General features: G+C 41.7%; 1 protein-coding gene across 1 annotated transcript; it reads right to left on the reverse strand.

Moving 5' to 3' along the window:
- On the reverse strand, positions 1-24,268 carry LOC144003891 (SLIT-ROBO Rho GTPase-activating protein 1-like). Its single transcript, XM_077500559.1, has 23 exons — positions 23,895-24,268; positions 16,415-16,610; positions 16,273-16,327; positions 16,034-16,141; positions 14,112-14,174; positions 12,795-12,992; positions 12,591-12,719; positions 10,788-11,009; positions 10,605-10,706; positions 10,309-10,506; positions 10,145-10,229; positions 10,020-10,047; positions 9,923-9,956; positions 9,778-9,838; positions 8,481-8,558; positions 8,277-8,411; positions 8,073-8,178; positions 7,784-8,008; positions 6,324-6,394; positions 6,029-6,209; positions 3,245-3,376; positions 2,852-3,173; positions 1-2,692 (listed from the first exon to the last, which is right to left on the reverse strand). Exons 1-23 carry the CDS (start codon positions 23,959-23,961, stop codon positions 2,264-2,266), a joined length of 3,225 nt encoding a protein of 1,074 aa, XP_077356685.1. The 5' UTR covers positions 23,962-24,268; the 3' UTR covers positions 1-2,263.
- Between the last annotated feature and the right edge of the window lie 216 nt (positions 24,269-24,484).

A 24,484-nucleotide genomic window follows, 5' to 3' on the forward strand; every position in this document is an offset into this window, starting at 1 on the left:
GCACCAACATGTGATGATGCTACATGCTGAGTACATACCTACGGAATCCTACACAAGGTCAATGTGCAAAAAAGTTACAATGGGCTAATGTGGGAACTCAAGCGACGGTTTGAAGGATTTCTTTCATTCAGAGTGCTGCAGCGCTTCCTTCTGGGCATGCGTGTGTGCTCTAAACCCCCTGAAGCCCAAAACCTAACCCGCCCAAAAACATGAAAAAAAAAGGCACTTTAACATTCTCTCGTTCTCACATTCACATTCGCTGTGCTGTTAAAGTGTTTTTTTTGGGGGGCGTTTTCAACACGGAGCCCCACCCTGTTCACTTCCTGTGAGTTTAAGGTTAACTTGTGAGTTTAGTGCAGAGGTTCTCAAACTTTTTGGGTCCGGGGACCCCCTGGGATCATTATCTTCTGTTTCACCAGGTTACAGGCTACACACCATGTTTTTATTTTTATTTTTTAACTTCAAAGGACTCTTGTAGGAAATGTGGGACTGACTGACATGGATGGACAATTCTTGGCCACATCTACATGTTGACAGAAATAAATTATTATAAGGCATAAATTATTTGTGGAATTTTATTTTACTATTTTACTTATTTTATTTTACTACTATTTTACTGTATTTTTAATTTGCAGAACCCACCCATTATTTGTGGTATTTTTTTTTTCCTCCCGATCACCACAGTCACATAAAAAAATTTAAAAAAAAATAAAAAATTGGCTGCTTAACATCGTGTTTTGTTTTTTGTTTTTGCCCCACATCAGAGCTCACTTTTAATTGGCTCAAAGCTAAAATAAGGTCATAAGGTCCCCATCCCCCATATGCACTTTTCAATATTACACCAATTTATCGCATATTATATTACTCTCCCCTGAGGGCCCTGGGACCACAGTTTGAGAACCTTTAGTGTAGGTAAACCTTTTTAACACGCACGCACATATCTAGAAAGTGGCATGCTAGTTTTCCAGCTTGCCCTCGCGTGTTCGGGCACTTAAGCCAGGCATGAATAATCTATCGCCTATCACTATTCTAGAAGATCTGCGTGTACAAGGCCAAGACAAGCAGTACACACTCAGACGCACGTGCGTATACACACACACACACACACCAGAAAAGTTTCCTCCAAGCGTGGCACCCTGTATGAACGTCCCTCTCACCCCATAAAGAAGAAGGCTCTTAAAGTTCTTAAGTAACATTCAATAGATGAACAGTCATTAAAAACATTCATTCGTTAAGTAATTAGCTGGACATTTGTGTTCGTCCCCGTGGGTTTTAGCAGCAGAACTGAGTAGAAAACAAATCCCATATAAATAATACTAAAGATAAAATGAGAGCATCATGCCCTGCCATAGTCCAACATTCACTTGACTAGAACTACTCATTAGGTCTCTTATGTAGCTATTAGCACGGCTAGCTCACGCCTGCTAAATGCTTCTGTACAACAAGAAGAATACAGCAACCTGACAACACACAAATAGTAATAGTGGGTGAATACTGAAGAGCATTCATGTTATTTTGCACCATAAAAAAAAAAGAACCCTCCAAATTCGACTCGACGTATTTTCTCGATGTATTCAATTGATCTTATTCATGATAAATAGGTAAGCGCTGTTCACGCTCTCCAAATCCCACTAAAAAAAAAAATTCTCACATGAATGCGGAAATGTTGAAAATGTTTGATGTCACGTAATCGTTCCACTGTTCTCAATGGGTGTAAAGAATTCTTGAAAACTAATTCAGGGCATTCACTCTACATTCTCAGGTTACTCTTTATGTTGTCATACTTGTTAAATATTCATGATAGAAATAGTAGAGAAATCATCATTAATTGCACTAATTTCAGCAATTCTCATATTTGTGCAGTGGTACCTCAACTCGCGAGTGGCCAAACTCAAGGCGGGAAAATAATCAAGACATTTCTATTCTTTTCAATAGGGTTAGTTTATTTAAGATACGAGTGATTACTCACAAGTCAAGGTACCACTGGAAATAATGTATAAATCAGTATATATATTTGTTTCTACTTCTCACATTCTACATTTCACTTAATTCTAATGCAGTACAGCTCTTCAGCATTCACACGCAATTTCTATGAAAATTGCATTCTCTAGTTATGATGATGATTATTATTATTATTGTTCTCATCTTATATCAGATGCAGGAGCACATTTCAAACCCTCACTCGGCCGAGTTTCTACCCTCAAAATGTTTGGTGGTACCCTGTTCTCCTCTAGTGGCCCATTTGCAGTCGGCCCAGTTTGGCTCACATGGTGCAGGATTTGTCGAGCGGTGGCGGGGGTAGTGGCGGTGTGCTGCTCTTGGGTGGCACGGCAGGCTTGGGCCTCAGGGTGGGGGGCCTCATCGGGACCCCCGTCCGAGCGGCCGCCACAGGCTTGAAGGAACCCAGGGCGTCCGGGGACGGGTTGGCCGGCCGAGGTGGGGGTCCCGGCAGAGGGCTGACGGGACTAAGGGGCCCGAGAGGGCTCGGGGTGCCGGGGGTCCCTGGGGTGCCGGGGGTGCCTGGCGTGCTTGGCGTGCTGTGGGGGCTTGGGGACTCAGAGGAGCAGGGGGCCGGGGGACCGTTCTTCACCTGATCCAGGGTATCCAGGACCACATCCGGAGCCGGCCTGCGGCCCTGGCGCTCCAACAGCCGGAAGTCCCCCAGGGCCACGGTCACTGTCTCCTCGATATCCTGCACCGGGGGGACAAAATCAGACTGTACCGTGTTCACTATGGACATGCCATATTTACGCTGCCTTTCAACCGACCTTTTCCCGGCTCATCATTACATTTTCTTCTTTTAAAAAAAAAAAAAAAAGGTCCTTCATTTTTAACCCCCAAGGTAGCATACCTGAGCTAGTGCGCCGGGGTCGGCCGCCCTCGACCGATGCGAGTCGAAGCCATGCTGGCTGCTGCCGGAGCGGCGGACAGGCGTATCCTCAGGCCTCCGCAGCGAATCGCGGCGGCCGACGGGCACGGCCGAGCGGCGCCGGCGTTCCGGGCTGTCTGGGGGCGGGGTCGGGCCCTGGCCGCGCCCCAGCAGAAGGTCCCGGGGGCTGAAGTGACCCGTCACCGGGGGCGAGCTGCGCTCCATCGCCGCCCCATTGCCGTGGCAGTCAGTAGAGCGGCCCAGCGGACGGCGGAATAAACCCTCGGTTCGCTTCCGCCTATGACTGCCACAGTGGAATGGCATGGAAAGCAAATTCATTCATTCATTTTGTGCTCAGGCCAATCTTGAAATTACCTGTGATACGACTCGGGCGGTCGGATGTCGGTGGGTGAGCATAGGTCTCGTGTGGACCTCTTGTCCTCGGTGCTGCTGCTTCCACCGTCGCTGTCGGCTTTTTGGCTCAACGTGTCCGACATGGCGTCACCCCTAAACCAATCGACACAATAGGACAACCGTCAGCCAGGAGCAGTCGTCAATTAAGTGATCGATCGTAATTAGTGAGGAGGGAGTTCATCAGAAGCCACTGAGGCTGCTCGGCCAATCTGATTCATTTCCAAATGTCAATGCGCCGTTTAGCCAGAGGTGAGTGAGTCTCAAAAGTCAAATATAGACATCTGAAGTCTTAACCTTTAAATTTGAACTAAGCGACTGTGACAAAATTGAAGCAAGTGATTTCATTAACTCTTTTACTGCCATACGTTATCAAAAAAGGCTTTGATCATTTCCGTCATCCTTGAAAACGTTCTCTTTCATCAATTTTCATCAGATTTCATCACATTTCATTGTAATTTCATACACCTGCAGCCCATTGAAAAGCGATGTAATGCTGCCATCTGCTGGCTATAGTTAGTGAGAGTTTTTGATTCCACAACCCATTGATCAGGCAGCGGTGCACTTTGACATTGCACTGCCCATTGATTTAAAAAAACAAAAAACAAAACGTAGTTGACGTCATTTACCGTTTATGGCGGCATACATCGTGATTTTACTAATCGTCATAAAACGTTTTTGGCGCTCAAAGAGTTAATTGAGACAGTGAAGCCAGAGATTTCTTCAGCAGTTATTTGCCGCCATTGCAACCTGCAGTTATCTAACTAGTGATGCCTACACCCTAAAAATATAGTGGCTGCTGTAGAACGCCTTGTTGTCGGCTGTAGGTGTACACACATCAAGGCGAGAGGGCCAGGCATCGAAAAGAAGGGGTATGGATCGGGGCTTAGCCCTTGTGTGGCTGATTGGGAGTACCTCATTGTCAGCCACAAGTGCATGCACGTCATTTTTTTTTCTTCGTTCGACTTATGGACAACCAGGAATTTGCACTGACGTGGATGCTTCCCAACCATCTGATGGGATATATTCCAGCTATCGTAGGCTTTAAACCAGGGGTGTCCAAACTACGGCCCGGAGGCCATTTGCGGCCCGCCGTCCATTTTTTTGTGGCCCACGACATATGCCAAAAATGGCATTTCACTCAGTTCAAATAAAATAAAAACAAACATGTTTGGAGATAGTCAAAGTAAGAAGGGAGGGTGTCGAAAAACACAGGTGCTATTAAAGTTTATTTTAGTAAACTAAAAAACGAAAAAAACAAAACTTCAAAACAACAATTTCGTTAACGAAATAAAATAAAAACGAAGATGTTTTTTAAAAAAAAGAAAACTAACTGAAACTACATTTTATGTTTACAAAACTAAAATAAAACTAACTATAATTACAGCAAAAATGTCATTTGTTTTAGTCTTTGATAATAAATTTAATGCATGAGCCTTTGGGGATGATTTTAAATGTGATTTTTAGTAGATTTATTTTGATATAAACCGGAATAATGACATTGCGTCCATGGTGTTGTTGTTTTTTTTAAATATTGCGCACAAGCAATACACATTTAAAACTCATTCACTGCCAGTCATTATAGAAAATGTTTACATTTCAAATACTCACGTGATATTACATTCAATAATTATATATAAACCGAATCTACCAAATAACAGAATAGACTCCCTACTTTTTGTCCCGTCCCGTTCTTTTATAATTGACAGCAGAAAAATGTAGGTTTGCCAAAATACAGCCATTTCTCCCATGGACTCTGAAACTGTCTTTATTTCCTATAAAATGGGGCAATGATGTCATCTACCGGTGGTTGGGCATCAGTAAAGTTGTTTCCAAGTTTGATATTTACAGTGGAGCATGCTCAGATTCGCCCCCATTTAGCACCGCTCTAAAAAATACAATTGACAAGTATACTTGTCAAAGGCAGTGAATGAGTTAAAAAAAAAAAAAAAAAACTAAAACTAATACTGAAACCAACTAAACTAAAACTAAGCATTTATTAAAGAACTAAAACTAATTAAAAAAAAAAAACTAAAAGACCCACCTTGAAAACTAATTCAAACTAACTAAATTTAAAAAAACAAAACTCAAAACAAAATAAAAACTAAAATGAAAATTTCCAAAACTATAATAACCCTACTGCCATATTACAAATAAATTGGAATAAATTGGTTTATATACTGTAGCATTTTTCTAAATACGCAAAAGCACAAGTAAGTTATTTGTACAATTTTTAGAACTAAACACAATTTCTCTTCATAACATTATGTGGCCCCTGCGTCCTGATTTTCTGTATGTGGCCCTCAAATGAAAAAGTTTGGACACCCCTGCTTTAAACGGATATACTTTTGTGGCTCAAACGTGTCTGTTTGATTTGGGGGTTAATGAGTTCTGAAAGGGAAGAATTACATTGGCGAAAAAAAAATAACTAATGCATAAATGGTTCAGTAAAAGGATTGACTCCTCATTCTCACATCCACGTATGTTTATTTTCTATAACGTTATGTGTCAGCATTTTTCCAGGACTCGTCGTGGTACTTGATTGACAGTTGACAGCTGAGCGGGGCGTGGTCCCAGTGCATTTGAACATTGATTCTGTGGAATGAATGAGAATTGCAGGTTGCCGTGGTAACATGACTGCCATGTTGCGAGGATTGAGACGTTTCTTTATGTACGACTCGACTGGACCGGTCAAACGAAGCGACCCTTGGGCGAAGGCGAGCACGCGTACGTAGGCCCGGCACTCGCCTGTCCTTCACGACGATGTACTGATGCGGCACCAGGCCCCGGTTGCCGTTGTGGCGCCCCTCCCACCAGTCGTGCGAGGCTCGCTGGTAGAGCAGCAGCGTGGCCCCCTTCTTGAAGGACAGCTCGCGGCCAGAGCGCCCCACGTAGTCGAACCTCGCCACCGCCTCCACCGCCTCGCCCTCTGTAGAGGAGACCGCATTCAAGTCTTTTTATTCACACACACACAAAAAAGTGGTAGAAGGAGGGAGGGATGTCGCCATGGCTGTAGTTGCCATGGCAACAGATCTCCGTGTACCCTCGTCGCTAGTCTGGGTCTCGGTGCCGGCTGTCTCCTCCAGAGCTCCCGGCTCGCTGAATGGACTTTCACTGTGGGAAATAGAGGAGTGGGAGAGGTTTTTTTTTTGTTATTTTTGTAAGAAATTTTACATGTATGTACATGTTACAGGACAATTAGATGTATTCACGACAGTTTAGGACAAAAAGCGCAATTACAGAAACAACAAAATAATAACGGGTGGCGAAAAATGGAGTTGTATGGAAAACTAGGGCTGGGAATCTTTGACTGTCTCACGATTTGATTCGATTACGATTTTTGGGTCTACGAATCGATTCAGAATCAATTTTCGATTCTCGATTTTTGATTCAAAATTATTTGATTGACAAATGATTTCTGCTTCAATTTACAGATATGCACAACATTGTCATGATCTACTCCAGTCTGCTTTGCAAGACAAAATGACAAATAGAGACATTAACTCATTTGCTCCCAATAACGTGCAAATACGTTTTTTTTATGTTCTAAGTGTCCCAAAGACGTATTTATACGTTTTTTTGGTTTTTGGTTTTATGCTAGAGCATCCAGAAGGCTTTGATGCAGCCTCTCAACTGCAAAGAACGGTTGCAGAAATGGTAGTTATTACACAAACGGCCAGAAGGTGGCAGCAGAGCAAAGGAGATCAACCAGGGCCATCTAGAAAAAAAAAAGCTAAATTACTTAGAATTTTAAATAGATTTGTGAAAACTGATTAAACTTAGCTCTCTTCTAATGCTAATTGCTGCAAAACGGAAACAGATAGAAACATACTTTTTTTTTTCTTGATGAAAGAAGAGACTTTAATCTTTCTTTTGGTAGGTTCCATGCTTTTATAGCAATTGAACACAATATTCTGTGGGCCTTGCAAAATCAGTCAAAATCCAGTAAAACAGCCGGGAGCGAACGGGATTGCTTCTGTGAAAATGGCTGGGAGTGAATGAGTTAGTGTTTTATTTATTTATTTTATTTATTTATTTATTTATTTATTATTTATTTATTTATTTTTATTTTTTATTTTTCTTAAACATTTATTCATTTTGTATTGTAAGTGCCCTTTTCCACAGAAACAGCATGTGGGCTACAACTTCCTTTTCCCCTTCTTCTTCATTTCTAATTTAAATAAAATCGATTTTTGGATATTAATATTGATTCGATTCATAAATGAGAATCTCGATTCTTTTATGAATCGATTTTTTGGCACACCCCTATGGAAAACCCTTTGAGCAGTTTTATTCTAATTAGTTACGATCCATGTATTAGCATACATAGTAGGACAGATATACTAGTAGTACAAGCACGCACTAGTAGATTGACTCGACTAGACAGAAAATTGATTGTAAATCCCCCCCCACCCCCACCGTTAGCTTCCCTGTCGTCAACTAATGAAAACGAGTCACAGATGGTCATCAAGGAATACAAATGAAGTTTGGGAAAGCTCTCACCAGTACTGCTCGCCGGTCATGCAGGTCTCGTAGAGCGGTCCCGGCAGCTCCTTGGCATCGGGGAAGATGTTGTCGTGGTGCAGAATGACCGTCTTGACCACCTCGTTGACGTGCGCCTGGCAGGCCACCTGGTCTAGAGCGTCCGGGGTGGGCAGCAGAGTCGGCCCAAACACGATGGCCAGGTTCCCGGCGTCCATCATGTTCTCGTCACTGTACTTGGACAGGCTGGAGGACAAACCCCGATTTAAAGGCTGCGCTTGGACAGGAGCAACAAGGAGGGGCTACTTACTGGTTGAGGAAGGCAAAGAGGTAGCGCATCACCACCAGCGTGGCCCTCGGGACCCCCAGAAGGATCTTTTGGATGCACTGGGCTCGCTCGTAGAGGTTCTCCATACCTGCACACCACGAGATGATGCCGTTGCACAAGTGTGCACACCCATTTAGAACCGAGATGTAGCCAAGCTCACGGTTCTGAATATCAAGCGACACTTACGGACGCAGGCGATGAGGTCGTTGAACCTTTCGCTGGGGAAGAGCGAGTTCTCCAGGCCGCGGAAGTACAGCTTCAAGACGCCGGCCACCGAGTTGATGTCATGGTTGCTTTCCTCGTCAATCAGCGGGTCGTCACCTGGATGGGGGGACCATGCGTCAAAATCCACAAATATCCTGGCTCGCTTCCGAGTAAAGCGACACTCGCCTCTCTCAAAAGAGTTCTTGATGTCGTTGACCTCCACCTGAGAACCGGACACCCGGAATATGCCTTGATGCTGGAGACCTGCGGCGGATGGAAAGACTTTGCAGCATTATCTTTCTAGGTTCTACAGCATTTTCCTTTCAGACTAGAAAATCTGGAATTCCCCTACCCCAGGGGATGCAACGTTTACTGTCGAAAGAGCCATTTCAGGCCAAATAAATAACTAAATAAAATCAGTCTGGAGCCGCAAAACATTTGAACATTATGATGTTATGTACTGAGGGCCCAAGAGCTAATTAGAGCTTCACCATAACGGAAAAATATGCAGAATCCGATACTTTCAGGTTCATTTTCTTCTATCTTTCGTCAAATTTCTGACATTTTTGGCAATTTTAAGGTACCGGTTTTCTTCTGTTTTTATACTCATTTTTTTTTTTTTTTAAACAGCTATTTTGGGGGATTTTTCTTGCCTTTTTTGCTATCATTTTTTTTTTCTGATTTTTTTTGGGGGGGTAATTTTGTGGATATTTAATGGTCATTTTTGGGATGTCTCCTTCAATTTTTGGACATTTTACAGTTATATTTTCAACATTATTTTGCCTTTTTTTTGCAATTCTAAAGGCATTTTTTGGTAATCTTTTATTTTTGGACATGAACGTTTTTTTTCTGCCTTTTTTTAAAAGATTATATTCTCTGACAATTTTGGCAATTTCATGGAATTTTATGGTAATTTTCTACTTTTCCTGTTCCTTTTTGGACATTTTATAGTCACATATTGGAGAGGTAATTTAAAAAAAACAAAACTTTTCATCCACCTTTGGTCTTTTGTTTTTTTTTGACAATTAAAACATTTTGACTGACATTTTTTGAATATTTAAGTATTCATTATTTCTCTAAATCATTCATTAATTTACATTATATATTATGTAAAAATAATAATAATTATGTAAAAAAAAAAAGGTCATTCTTTTATTTATTTATTTTATTTTTTTTTTTTTTTTTTTTTTTTTTTTTTTTTTTAAAGGAGATCCACAGAAAGCCACAGGAGAGGGACTAAAAAAAACATATGTGGCTCCAGAGACGCATACCTTTTCTCTACTTCAGACTTATTTTACAGTTGGTTAAAGCGCACCTTGTACGCAACTACCGGTAGTCTTCTCTCCTGCCCACTCCCTGACATGTACATTATGGCCTGTTTTACTGCCACTTCTCCTGGTGATCCAAGTGACGCTGTTGCTACACAAATGTAGTGAGTTCTTGAGTTGCGTTTGATTTTCACCACAGTAACTTTTCAGCTTACCGTGGAGGTTGATGTAGCGGATGCAGCTCTCCACTAGCAGAGGTATGGCTTTGCCTGAGTCCTGTCAACACGCTGGCATTAAATTTCCTCATGGCATGATGAAAACATCTATCAAGAACTTATTCACTGTGGAGTCGAAGACTACCTGGTGCTTGCTGTGCGAGTTCTTGCGCCCGCGACTGAAAGATGAAATTTCACATTGAAATGGTGTCAATAGCTGAGATGGGGAGTGAGAATCTTACCTGGTGGTGAGCAGCTCCGCTTTGTAGCCTGCCGGACAGAAAGCGGGTTAAATCTGAGTACACGGGTGGAGGGGTTGTTTTGGGAGATGCTGAAGTGTCTAATTTGCACGAGTGCAGTAGGTCACCTTCTGCTATGGCTTTCTTGAGGATGTCCTGTTTGGCTTGGAGCTTGGAGATCAGGTTGCTCCCCTCCAGGTACTCGCGGAATTTCTGCAAGACGAAAAGGCAGAATCTGAGTTTGTCTCCGTTCTGATGGTCTTGGCGTGTCTGTAAGTTTTGCCTGTCTCACAGTGAAGTAGAAGAGTTCTGTCTCCTGCTGGTTGGCTCGCTTCTTGGCCAGGCTGGGTTTGTTCAGGTAGCCGTCCGACACACTGGACTTGACTGACTCGGATGAGGGACTGTGGGTGAAGCTCTGCGATACGTCGTAGTCGTCCAGTACAGTCATGTCCTGAAGGGTGGTCAACGTGGCCCCCCATGTCTTCTTCACCTGCGGACCAAATCCGGGGACATGATGCACGAATCAACCCGCCAAGGTTTCAAGTTGTTCATGCTCATTAGCGCTGCCTACAGTACGTCGCGTCTGACCTCTTCGTTCTCTATCTTCAGTGAGGCCAGGCGGGTCTGCAGTTGCGTGAGTCGCAGGGTGAGTTCCGCCTGCACCTGCGGCTGAGAGGCGATCTGGCTCACCTGGCAGGAAGCCCATCGCAAACGTCACATGACCGGATCAGATGACGTCACATGATCGGATGGCGGGCGTCCTGCACCGACCGTGTCGCCCATGTGGGCTTGGAAGCTGAAGCGGGGCGGCGGGCAGAAGGCGCTGGGGTAGAGGCCCAGCAGACGTTGCCGGTCGCGGGCCGGATCCAGACCCTCCACGGCGCCTTCCAGGACCTCCAGACCGGCACGCCTGGACGCCTCCAGGCTGAGTTCGGCCGACAGGTATGTCCTCAGAGCTCGGCTCAGACTGGAGTGGTACCCTAGGTCACAACACTGGACCCAAACACAGCATTTACACATGCTACCAAAAGGGGCGGACTTTCACCCGTTCACTTGCATCCTTCCTTCCTTGTTTGCTTCCATCCGTCTTCCGTCATGGCTTCCTGCCTCCCTTCTATCAAATTTTCGTCGTACGTTACAATGACAATAAAGATTCTATTCTATTCCTTCCTTTCTTCCACCCTTCCATGCTGAACTCCTTCATCCTTGCCTCCCTTCCTTCACTCGTTTCATACCATCCTTGTTACCGACCTTCCTTCCATCTTTTCAAATCCAGACCCTTCACCTCCCACCTTCTGGAATTCACTCCCACAACCCATTGGGAACACAAACTCCCTCAAAAACTTCACAACTCTCCTTAAAACCCACCTGTTCAAACTGTTTTTTTCCTTAATCCCGGTTTCTGTAGTTTTGTTGACATTTATACTCTCTGCTGTGTTATTGTCCAAATCAGCACTATATAAATTTGATGAATTATTACTGCAATAACCCATTTCCTTCACTCCATCATTAGCTTTTTCATGCCAACTATCAACCCTTCTTTCCTCTCTCCCCCCTTCACTTCCTACGGAGCCCATAAGGCAGGGGTGTCCAAACTACGGCCCGGGGGCCATTTGCGGCCCGCCATGCATTTTTTTTGCCGGCCCGCGGCAAATACTAAAAATAATTTTTCTTTTTTTTTCATTCTTTTATTATTTTTTTTTACTAAAAAAAAATGATACTAACAAAAATAATAATAATAATAATAATAATAATAATTTTTCAATGCTGTTTATTTGGATTAAACATTTCTAGCTATGCAAAGACACAAATTTGAAGCTAATAATTCAGTTCCAGAAATAAAAATAGTTTCATCCACTTGTTTCTTAGTGTGAACGTCCAATTTGTGAAAACATCACATTAATTAATGGTTAATTATTGATGGAAAAAAAAGTGAAAACATCACATTAATGGTTGTTAAGTGTGGTCAGTTGACGACCGATTGTTCTTGTGGTTCAGAATGTCAAGTTGGGATCAGCTGCTGCTCAGTGGAGAGGCATATCTATTATAGTGGCACACAGGAGTCACTATTTGCCTTGTGACTGTTAGCAGTTTTCAATAAGTAACTGTACATTATATCAACAATTTATAATTGTTTCATTGATTTTTACCATGTTTAACTCATTCACTGCCATTGACGGAAAAAGACGTCAAATGATGCATTTTTTTGCTGTCTGGCAATGAATGTGTTTTTCTCTATGTGGCCCTCAGTGGAAAAAGTTTGGACACCCCTGGAAGTGTTTATGGCGACAGGTAGGTGAAAAAAACAACTTTGCGAGGGAACGAACGCAATCTTTGCGAGAGAATGGAAAGGTTTTAGTTTTTTCCTACCATGTCACCTTAGGGTGTCCGTAGCTTCCTGCCTACCACATCCTGCCACCTTCCCTTCTTTCCTTCCTTCCTTATCATACTATCCTGTTTTATTCCTTCCTTCCTTCTTTGCTCTCATCCCATCCTTTCATCATCCTTGCTTCCTCCCTTGTTGTCCAAAGTGTTTTGCCGCTTTTGTGTATTTAGCAGCTGAAGGGAACTCACGTCGATGATGTCGGGCAGGTCGTGTATGTAGTACTTGAAGACGGAGGCGTTGGTGGCCTCTAGAGTCAGCAGGTACTCGTTGCGTGCTTTCAGCGTCTTCACTTTGTTCTCCGAATATTTTGCCTTCCTCTGAAGGAAGCCAAAGCAAGTGTGTTAAATTGGCGGCAAATTGGCTGTCGATGACGTCCGTCCGTGCGTTCGTACCTTCTCGCGCATTTTCTCCATCTTGCGGGCGGCGTTGCGCCTCTGGTGGCGTTCCTCGATTCGCAGGCCGAAGACGGGTTCGGCGGCGCCGCCCCCGCCCGACATGCCCTTCACCCGACCCTCCTGCCGCTCGGCCTCTCGCAGCTTGCTCTCGGCTGTGATGGTCTCCACGTGGTACATGTGGTAGCTCTTCATTACCTAGGCGACGCCAAATTAACACCTTTGAACCTTCTGCTCAAGTGATACAACAAGATTTCTTGTGGACAATTTATTTTTCTAGAGAAAAAAAAAAAACATCTAAATGTTACAAGAATAAAATGTAAGTTTCCCCAAAGAGTGACGTTTAATGTTTTTGAGGCAAAAAAAATAAATGTTTAGAGATGTTTGATACCACTTTTTTCAGACTGATACCAGTACGAGTACTCAACTCTGGAGTAGTCCCTGATACCGATGCCACTAATACTTTTGATACATGAAATCACCCCATAAAAAAAAAAGGGAAAAAAATAGATAATTTAAAAGACCTACAGTATATATTCAAATACAGCATTTTTCTTCAAATTGCTGCAATGAATGATAATTTCATTATCTTTTCATATTTCTGTACATATAAATTACATCATTTAATGGACATCTATCAGACATGCCTTTGGAGGTGGGAAAATACTCGTGGGAAATACTGGTATCGTATCGGCTATTGGCGCCAATACCAATACTTTGAAATAAGGCTGGGTATCGGCCCCAAGCCGATATATGGTATCGGTTCTACTACTTGCTCATCCCTAATTATTTCAAATGTATAAACATACACATCATTATTTTGTTACAGAGAAAATGCTTTTACAATAATAAAGTTGATTTTCAATTAAAAAGAAAATCATAAGAAAAAGAATAGGAATCACTTTATTGGAAAAATAAACTAACCGTTTTGACAACAAAAATACCATATTAAACTTGAATTGTTTTGAGAAAAAAAATCAATATTTAATGTTGAAATTTTTGGAGAAGAAATAGTTTCAACTTTACAGAAAAACTTTTGATATTTATCAACAGAGGAAACTAGGATTTTACAAAAATAAAGTTGAAGTTTATATTAGTCAAATTTTTTGATTTTTTTTTCACTAGATAAAAAAAATTCCTAATATTCCAAGAATGAACCTGAAATGGTTGCGTCTTTATGGAGTGGCCTTAACATTGCATGAGATGTGAGGAGAAGCAACAAGCTGACGAGGGTCCAATTGGAGGAACGCTGCTAACTTCCACTCTGGAAGTCAGCGCGCGTGTTGTGTGCGTGCGTATGTGTTTGCTGGCACTTACGGTGTAGAGCTCGTTGAGAAGCTTCATGAGATCCTCCTGAAGCTGGAAGATGATCTCCTTGCTCTAAACGAAGACACACAAATACGCCATCAAGTCAAATCACAGTGGCCAAAATCACATGTTGTCGTCATGATGTCGAGGATTTTTTATTTTTTTTGGTTGGGGGAGGATTAATAATGAAGACGATGAGCTAAAGCAGGAGGCGGGGAGGTGCGCGTGCGCGTGTGCGTGTTTAATTAGCTGCCCAGCAGAGAGCTGTAAAACTGACATGACTTTTCCCTCAGCGCAGGATGAGTGTTCCCGGCTTAGCACACAAGATGAATAAAAGATGGAAATGTTTTTTTAATGTAGCAAAAGCACATTGTTTTCACTTTTAGAGCAAGATGCGAACCGGGGCTAAGTCTCAAGTCTTAACACATTTACTGCCAGCCCAGCAAAAATGCATTGCATCATTTGACGTCTTTTTCCGTCAAAGGCAGTGAATGAGTTAAATTAAACTTGGCAGTTGCTGTGCGTGTCAAGTCGCTAAATTTCAAGTACATGACTTTGGTTTTGCAAGAAATACATTTAGTCTCACAATTTTACTCAGTCATTTTCGCCTACTAACCATTTTGCTTTCACTATCTGTACGATCATTTTTTTCTTTGTCTCATTTAGACCAGTGATTATTAACTCATTCACTCCCAGCCATTTTCACAGAAGCAGTCCCGTTCGCTCCCGGCTGTTTTACTGAATTTTGACTGATTTTGCAAGGCCCACAGAATATTGTGTTCGATTGCTAGAAAAGCATCTTTCAAAAGAAAGATTAAAGTCTCTTCTTTCATCAGGAAAAAAAGTATGTTTTATCTGTTTCTGTTTTGCAGCAATTAGCATTAGAAGAGAGATAAGTTTCATCAGTTTTCACAAATCTATTTAAAATTGTAAGTAATTGAGCTTTTTTCAACATGGCCCTGGTTGATCTCCTTTGCTCTGCTGCCACCTGCTGGCCGTTTGTGTAATATCTACCATTTCTGCAACCGTTCTTTGCAGTTGAGAGGCTGCATCAAAGCCTTCTGGATGCATTAGCATAAAACAAACAAAACAAACAAAAAATGTATAAATACGTCTTTGGGACACTTAAAACGTATTTACACGTTATTGGGAGCAAATGAGTTAAACTAGTCCCATTAGTGGTACACTAAAGAATCACTGAATTAAATGTTGAAATAAAATTTGTCTGCTCGCATTTGGACAAACAAAAACGAGTGTTGCTGTGCAGACCTTACCACGAGTTGATAATAATAATAATAATAATAATAATACGCTTTACAGTAGGGCTGTGCAAATAATCGAAATTCACTTACAATTTCAACTATGACACTCCACAATTACAAAATCGCCATATTGTACCTTTTTTATTTTAAAATAAGTAATTCAATAAATAAATAAAATAAAGTTTTGTCCAATTGTACCAAAAAACTAATGATTGTCCTAATCGCAATTTCAATTCCTACTGAATTAACCGTGATTCATATTTTCTTCATAATTGAGCAACCCTACTTTAGTCTGTTGAGCCCCATTTTGGACACAATATCACAGAAAGTTCAGAGTGCAAGCCATGAATTAATACGTTGATATTTATTTCACACTGTTTTTGTGTGTCAAACTAGTTATTCTCAAGTCTTTTTTTTTTTTCATATTTTTGGGTGTGTGGAACGGATTAATTGGAGTTGCATTGCTTCTATTGGGAAATATTTCTTTGCATTATGTAAGGATTTGGTTTTCGTGAGATTTCACTGTCGTTTTTTATTTTTTTTTATTTTTGCAACTGCCTGTTTTGCAATTTGGATTCAAATTTGCAGTGCAAACAAGCAGACACTCGTAAAGCTTCATTCATTCCTTTTGATGGTGATGAAGATGATGATGACAATGACGAAGCTGACCCTCTTGAGGAGGCGTGCCGAGTCTTCGCTGATGTGCGTGAGGCGACTGATGACGTTGTTCAAGTAGAGGTCGCTGAGCGTGGCGTGGTCCTTGCTCTCCCTCCTCACCTGAACTCACACGCAACAAAATTTTTTTGGTTCCAAGCAGCGGGAAATTTCCGCAGGAATTTGCGAAGTATTGGAAACTTTGACAGAAGATTGAGATTTGAAAAGTTGCCTTGGAAAATGCATCCACTCACCTGGTTGAGTAGCAGATACCAGCAGTTGACCGGTGACAGAAGGTTCTGGTCCTTTCTAGAAGAAAGCAGACAAAGAGGCGGTTTTGCAGTCAGTCGGTCGGATCAGATCGGAAGGAGAACTTTGATCCGGCTGTTCTCGTACTTGTACTGCTGGTGGTCTTTGGTGCTGCGCGTCTTGGCCATGAACCTCTCGGCCAGCTTCTCCAGGTTGCGCGAGTACTCGGTCTCGATCTCGGCCTTCTTTCGGAAGAAGTCCTGCAGGTCCTGGAGGAGCTGGACGCGCATCTCCGTCTGCTGCTCCAAGCAGCGTTGCTGCTCCACCAGCTGGGCTCGCACATCTAAACGCACAAATCCCAAATTGTGGTCACTATTCTTCGGCTGCAAAATGGATTCATACTTTTTCAACACACTTTGCCTTCCACATTTCAGCACGGATTCGAAACATTACAGCTTGAGAATGTGAACCAAATCTTGGAAAGCGTTTATCTACAATTCGATTTTTCCATGACAAGTCCCATTGAAATTCCAAAGACATTTCCACATTAGAGCTGGGAATCTGTAACTTTCTCACGATTCGTTTCGATTACGATTTTTGGGTCTATAATTCGATTCATAATCAATTTTCGATTCTCGATTCGAACGATTTTCGATTCAAAATTATTTGATTGACAAATGATTTCTGCTTCAATTTACAGATATGCACAACATTGTCATGATCTACGACAGTCTGCTTTGCAAGACAAAATGATAGAGACATTAAAGTGTCTTTTTTTTTTTTTTTTTACATTTATTAATTTTGTATTGTAAGTGCCTTTTTCCACAAAAACAGCATGTGGGCTACAACTGCCTGCTATATAAATAAACTTGAGTTGAGTTGAGTTGAGTTTTCCCCTTCTTCATTTCTAATTTAAATAAAATCAATTTTTGGATAATAGTATCAATTCGGTTCGATTAATAAATGAGAATCTCTATTCTTTTATGAATCGATTTTTTTGGCACACCCAATCCACATTTTAATTCCGATTCAAACCATTCCAACTGCTAATATATTCCCCTATTTTGGAGACCTTTTTTTTTTTTTTTGCATTCCCTAAATTCCGCAATTTTTCAATATTCTACATTTTCCATGACAAAATGACAAATAAATTCTGACATTTTATAATGAACGCCTTCCCAATCATTCCAACTTCAATATAAACGCAAAATTCAGGACATATTGGGGAACAATTTTTTGCATTCCTGAAATTCCGCCTTTTTCAGAATTCTACGTTTTCCATGACAAAAATGACAAACACATGCTGATATTTTCTACTGAACTCCTCCTTCCACTTCCACATTTTTCACCCAATTGAAATCATCCCAACTTCAATATAAACACAAAACTCAACAAGATATGTTGGGAACTATTATTCACATTTGCGAGTACTGTATTCTATATTTCACGTCATGTCATGACAAAATCAATGCATAAATTCATGTATTTTATTCATTAGCTTCCAACATCTCTCAACCTATTCAAACCATTCCAACTTCTGTATATTATATTTCCATGACAAAATGACAAATACATGCTGATATTTTCTACTGACTGCGATTGGCTGGCAACCAGTTCGGGGTGTAACCCGCCTACTGCCCGAAGCCAGCTGGGATAGGCTCCAGCACCCCCGCGAACCTTGGGAGGAGCAAGCGGTTCAGAAAATGGGTGGATGGATGGATGGATGTATTCTATATTTCACATGACAAAATGAATGCATAATAATTATTGTATTTTATACATTAGGGTTGTAACGATATCCAAACATCACGATACGATATTATCACGATATGAAGGTCATGATACGATAATTATCACAATATTGTGGGGGGGTTGGCGATATTTTAAAAAATCACAATATTGTAAAAAACAAACAAAACAAAAAAAATGTATCGCCTCACAAGCAAATTCGGTTCCCCTTCATCTGACAATTAGCATAGATTTTAAACATAGAAGGCCAAAACATCCCTAATGAAAATTGAATTGCACTAATAAACTAGCCACTAGAGGGTGCTAGAACTGCACAAATGGAAATAAACCTGACTTTTTTTAACAGATGTGTTCCTTTTAAATATTGTGAACATGACGACGACGATATTGTGGCAGTTTTAATATCACGATATCACGATATTGTTACATCCCTACCGCCCATAGCCAGCTGAGTTAGGCTCCAGCACCCCCTGCGATCGTTTTGAGGAGCAAGCGGTTCAGAAAATGGGTGGATGGATGGATGTATTCTATATTTCACATGACAAAATGAATGCATAAATTAATGTATTTTATACATTAGCCGCCTCTTTCCACATCACTCAACCGATTCAAACCATTCTAACTATATAACTTGTTTGTTCTGATTTTGCAGTAGGATTTCAAATCGGCAGGTTATTTCCGATACTCACCATATTGATGCCCTCCTTCCGCATTTTTCAACATTCATTCCATCTTGAACCCGTTCAGCTCATTAATAGAAGCATTTGTCAATATTTCACCTTTGCCATTTGAAAATCAACAGATTGATGCACATATTTGACATACTGTGCATTTTTCGCCAGACCTAATTTTTGGTTTCACTAGTTTGTGCCGCGTCAGTCAAGTTTGGACTCTTGTTAATCCGTCTAATTACTGAGCGAGACTGTCCATCTCACGAGTCACCTTGGAGCACATCTCATTACAAACGCGCGCGCTCGCCGCGGTCCTCCAGTTGGCGCTGTAATGCCGACGGCACGCTTGGCTGGTCGGGATGCATCCGTCTCCAACAGCGGGCGCGGACGGAATACACAATCAGCCTCACACAGACTGAATCCTCAGGGAGCCTCTCTACTCTGCTACCTGTTGTCAAGGCAACCACTCAGTGTGTGAAGCATGTGACGGCGAAGGTGACGACGGTGAGGGAATGCGATCTGCCGCATCCGCCTTTTCACTAACAATGACTTCAATGTGAATATCGAGGAGGCTGGTGCAGTCTCCTAGTGGCCACCACACATGCCTCGCAGTTCTGAGGTTCAGGGTTCAAATCCAGGAAATTGCCCATCGGGGTGAATGCTTGTTTGTCTGTGACCTGTCATGAACAGGCGGCCAATCTATTATTTGGGGGTTGTGACCTTATCTCATCTCCATTTCCTGGCCAACAAAAAAGGAGCTCTATCGTATCGTGACCTTCATATCGTGATATCGTATCGTGATGTTTGGATATCGTTACATCCCTACTGTATAGTACACTTAACTTATTTGCTCCCAAAAACGTATAAATACGTTCTATTTTAAATATTACCAATCTCCCAAAGACATATTTATACGTTGTTGTTTTTTTATCTTTTTGTATGCTAGAGCATACACAAGACTTTGATGCAGCTTCTGAACTGAAGAGAATGCTTGAAGCAATGGCAGTTATTACAAAAACGGCCAGCTGGTGGCAGCAGAGTATAAGAGATCAACAAGGGCCATGTTGCAACAAGCTCTTTTCCCCACTGTTTTAAACAGATTTGTGAATAATGATGAAACTTAGCTATATTCTAATGCTTATTGCTGCAAAATGGAAACAGATAGAAATATATATATATATATATATATTTTTTTTTTTTTCTGGTGAAAGAAGAGACTAATCTTTCTTTTGGTAGGTTCCATGTTTTTATAGCAATAGAACACAATATTCTGTGGGCCTTGCAAAATCAGTCAAAATCCAGTAAATCAGCTGGGAGTGAAAGCGACTGATTCAGTGATAATGGCTGGGAGTGAATGAGTTAAATATCCTGCTTAAGAGTGATTAAGAGAGTAAGGAATGATGAATAATTTCAAACTCATTCCTTCCTAATCGCCACAAGGGCATTTTTTTTGTTCATTTTTTTTATTGAACTATTTGAAAGAAATTGTAAAATGGTCCAAATCACCCAGCGTTGCGTAATCGTAGCTTGGCTTAGCAAACGCTTCGCGCTTTTGTCTTCTGGAGCGTGACCACTTTGCAGCCTCCAAATGCACTTTTTGAATCTTTCATGTGTTTCTTTTTTAGGGTAACTTTGTGTCAATATTTTATGAAGGTCAATTCCCAACACTTACTTAACATGATTTCTTTTTTGACTGTTGAAGCTTGGCGAGCCCACATTTGTGTAAAAATGCTTTTAGAGTTCCATCTTTGGCTCTGTAATGCTCACATTGTCATGCGTTTGCACGTTAGCGCGTCAACTGTTGTCGCAGCGCTTTGTGTCCAGAAGAAGTGAAATCAGATAAGCATTCGTTTTGAGTGTTAATTGAAGCATGTGCGCTTTGCTTGATCTGCTTTGGTGTCACAATCGAGTCTTTTAGTCTTCGTGTGAGGGATTCGTTAACTTGGTGAAACGGAGAACGCCCGACTTGAAGTGGGAAACGGCGGGAAAATGTGCTGAGATGGTGTCCAAATATGGAATATCTGCATTTGTGTGTCAAATACAGCCATGCCTTGAGATACAACTTTCATTTGTTCAACAAAAAAAACAAAACTAAATCATTTGGAATGTTTTTTAATCATAAAAAATAGCACTCTATAAGTTCGTACTCAATCATCATAACATAATTAAATGAAAGTTTTTGGTCCAATTCAGTGGACATTGTGCTGCTCCTTGTGTTGTATGCACGCCGTAGCCACCAGGGGGCTATACAATACAAACATACGAAGACGCTCACAACTCCCCAGTTAAGCTGCAGTAATATTTGTCATTTTTCCCATCAAGAAATCGGCAAAAATGCTGATCATTGTGATTTTCAAAATAAAAGCAGGTGTTTGCAAATGTCTTATTTTGAAAATTTGTCTGCTTTCATGGACTACAGAAATGGGAAAATATTAGCATTGAGAGGGTGAACTTCTGAGGATTTGGACAATTAAGTTCAACATTGGCTCAAAAGGTTAGGCGATTATCAAAATTAACATGATTGATTAGTTGTCAATTAATTGTGACATCTCTTGTTATAACGCTGCAACTCTTATGCTAGTTGTGAGAGCCCGTCTAAGGCATTTCCCATTCTGTGTTAGCATTAAGCTAGCAGACTTGACGCAATGTGCTTGTTGTAAAGGGATACTTTGAAACATTTTCAGCTGTAAAAAGTGAATATTTGGTCTAGAATTAATTTGGAAGCTTCATTATTTTTTTCACGTACAATTAATACCATAAAAAAAAAATCCTACTTGCTGTCGACTGAAGATGACATCACATTTGCTGAGGAAGTAAGTCACGACCAATCACGGCTCACCCATTTTTCTGGGTTTGGTCAGCAAACTGAGCCGTGATTGGTCGTTACTTGTTTCCTGAGTACCAGTGATGTCATCGTTAGTTGACATCAAGTGAAAAAAATCGTTTTTAAAGGTATTACCTGTAATTATTCATGAAAGTTTTCACAATAATTGTAGACAAAATATGATTTTCTTACTGTTAAAATGGCTCAATGAATCGCTTTAAATATGTGTTGCCAAAAGCGAAACAAATAAATAAAAACTAGAACGTCGGGTGAACTTGTATCTCAAAGCGGCACCGTATTTCCATACATGTGAGCTGAACAAATTGAAGTTGGAATAGTTTGAATTAGGGGTGCACCGATCGATCGGCTGACCGATATATTTGCTCCCATTTCCTTAATTTTAGGAGATCGGTTGATCCCTTCAAAATAAACTAATCTTTTCCACCAATCTCATCTCCCTCCTCAGAGGTCTGAAAATGTCAGGCACTGCTTTTCATTTTCATTTGAAAGAACGACTTTATGTGCAGTTAAAATAACATGTTTTTTTTTATTATTTCACAGATATTGTTCAATGTTTTGGATTGATTGATGAGGGTTGGAAACATGTGGCCGGCCGGCGGATCACAACGTCGCCGACTTCCCGCGTGTAAAGTTGGATGGAGTGAAAAATGGCTCCGTTACCGTGGCAACCGGGGTCCAAGGACACCAGGGCGCAAACCTGCTGGATCATCACTCTACTGATTGGCCGCCGCTCCCACTATCGTCGCCGTGAGTGTTTTTTCAAGGGGGCGGCGGCATGGCCACATAGTGCAATTTTGCACTACTAGAAAAAAAGTACGTGATGCAAAGCCGCACAGAAATTTCATAATGGTTGCGGTAAAAAACAAAAACAGCACTAGTAAGTAGGGATGTAACGATATCCAAACATTACGATACGATGTTATCACGATATGAAGGCCTCAATACGATAATATAAATTTGGCAATATAAAAGAAAAATGTCACAATATTGTAAAAAAAAAAAAAAAAAAAAAAAGCTCATACTAAAAAAATATATATATATATTGTACTTATATAGCAATGAAAAATATTATAAAAATAATATATATAATAAAAATATATGTATTGAGGCACTTACTCCACATATTGACTCAGTTCACAAGCATATTACTTTCCCCTTCATCTGACCATTAGCCTGGATTTTAACTCATTCACTGCCATTGACGGAAAAAGTCGTCAATGTCAAAGCTTTTGCTGGACTGGCAGTGAATGTGTTGAGGGCCAAAACATGCCAAGTGAAAATTAAACTGCACTAAAACACTCGCCACCAGGGGGTGTTAGTACTGCACAAATGGAAATCAACCTGACTTTTTTTTAACAGATGTGCTGCTTGTAATGTGCTTGTAATATCGTGACATGACGACGACGATATATTGGGAGACTGAATATCGCGATATCACGATATTGCCGGTATCATTACATGCCTACTAGTAAGTAAGATGTTCTTCCAGTGCAACAATTTATTTTTACTCCTCTAGTAAGCGCACTAGTAGGATGTGTTGTAAAAGCTCAGGGGTTTTCTTTTGGTCCTCTCAGCACTCTGGTCCACCTGGCCGGCCTGATGTATGTACACGCCGCCTCCAGCGTTCCACCAATCACGAGGCGGCACAAGGAGGCAGACTTGGGAGGCACATAGTTACAAGAGCTTTATGTTCCAAGGCGGAGGGGTGGAGGAGTGCGCTTCTCATTTGGTGTGACTGAGTGAGTGGTCATTTCAATGCAGGGCATCCCCGCTCGCTCGCACGCCCGCACACATACACAAAGAATCCCTGCAAAAAAAATAAAAATGCTAACTCCATGCATTGGCATCATGCATAATCTGTCGGAGAACATGATTGATTATTTGATGTGGTCGGGTGCTGAGAAATGTAAAAAAAAAAAAAGGCCATCTGGAATTGTGAATGAAGATGATTTTTATTTGTGTTCTGTCCAACTGACTGACTGCATGAAAGCCGTAATGTCCCATGTAAAATGGAATGAGGAATGAGCATGGGTGCGAGTGGACGTGGGAGGTGGGCGGATGTTTGCAGGAGGGGGTCATCATCATGGCATTTTAACGTCCTAGCAGGTGTGTTTTTTTTTTTTCTTAAAGGGCACATGATGCAGGGAGGCTGGTAACCATGGTGCTCTCTGAATAGAAAGGGTGGGGTGAGGGCTTTAGGAACACCCGATAGCACCCGACCCCCATGACCCTGAACCCCAGACAGCCTCGCACCCCTAAAAACACCTCCAGCTTCATGCAGCACTCAGGATGAACTCGTGACGTTATCCACGATGCTCGCCGGGCACGTACGCGTGCGTGTGCTGCAAGATTCCCGCCTTACCTTTCACTTGGCTCTCGTAGTCCGCAAGGATCTCTTTGTCCTTTTTGCTCTTGTTAGAGTTTGACATGTCGCCTCCACCAAGCACGTCACCACATCAAAAAAATAAATAAAAATAAACATCAAAAAATAAAGATTATTTCCCGCCTTGTTCTTCGCCCGCCAGCATGCTCGCCAGGTCCTCGCACTGCCGCAGCCTCCACGCTGACGATGAGGAGGAGGAGGAAGATCAAGTCAGACGGCAATTAGCTTCTCTCGTGAGCGCGCACGTCACGATGCGCACACGTGAGCGGAGGCACGTGCGCGCTCCCGTGCCGCTCCGGACACACGCCCACGAGGTCGACACTCAAGGGGACACGCATGCGCGCGGAGAGCCACGCGAGGAAAGGGATGGACAGGTGGAGGGGTGTGTCCACGACGCGGGTGCGGTGAGTGACAGCTGACGTGGCCAATGACTGCTCACTTAAAAAATTAATTAGGACTATAAAATGCGTGTTAGAGACACGTAATGTTTACACAATTAACTTTTAGTCATTAAAAAAAATGGATTCAAATGTCAATATTGTCCCGACCTGATATTGATTTGGATTTAT

The sequence above is a fragment of the Festucalex cinctus genome, chromosome 16 (assembly GCF_051991245.1).
Source record: "Festucalex cinctus isolate MCC-2025b chromosome 16, RoL_Fcin_1.0, whole genome shotgun sequence".
Lineage (NCBI taxonomy): Eukaryota > Metazoa > Chordata > Actinopteri > Syngnathiformes > Syngnathidae > Festucalex > Festucalex cinctus.

Bases quoted from the DNA above. Each gene is read 5' to 3' on its own strand.
- LOC144003891 (XM_077500559.1), bottom strand. From the start codon at position 23,961: ATGTCAAACTCTAACAAGAGCAAAAAGGACAAAGAGATCCTTGCGGAC. The intron at 10,707-10,787 runs GTCGGTGCAGGA...GCTTCCTGCCAG, and splicing joins AAGCCCACATGGGCGACACG to GTGAGCCAGATCGCCTCTCA. The intron at 3,377-6,028 runs GCGAGTGCCGGG...CGATTGGTTTAG, and splicing joins TACATCGTCGTGAAGGACAG to GGGTGACGCCATGTCGGACA.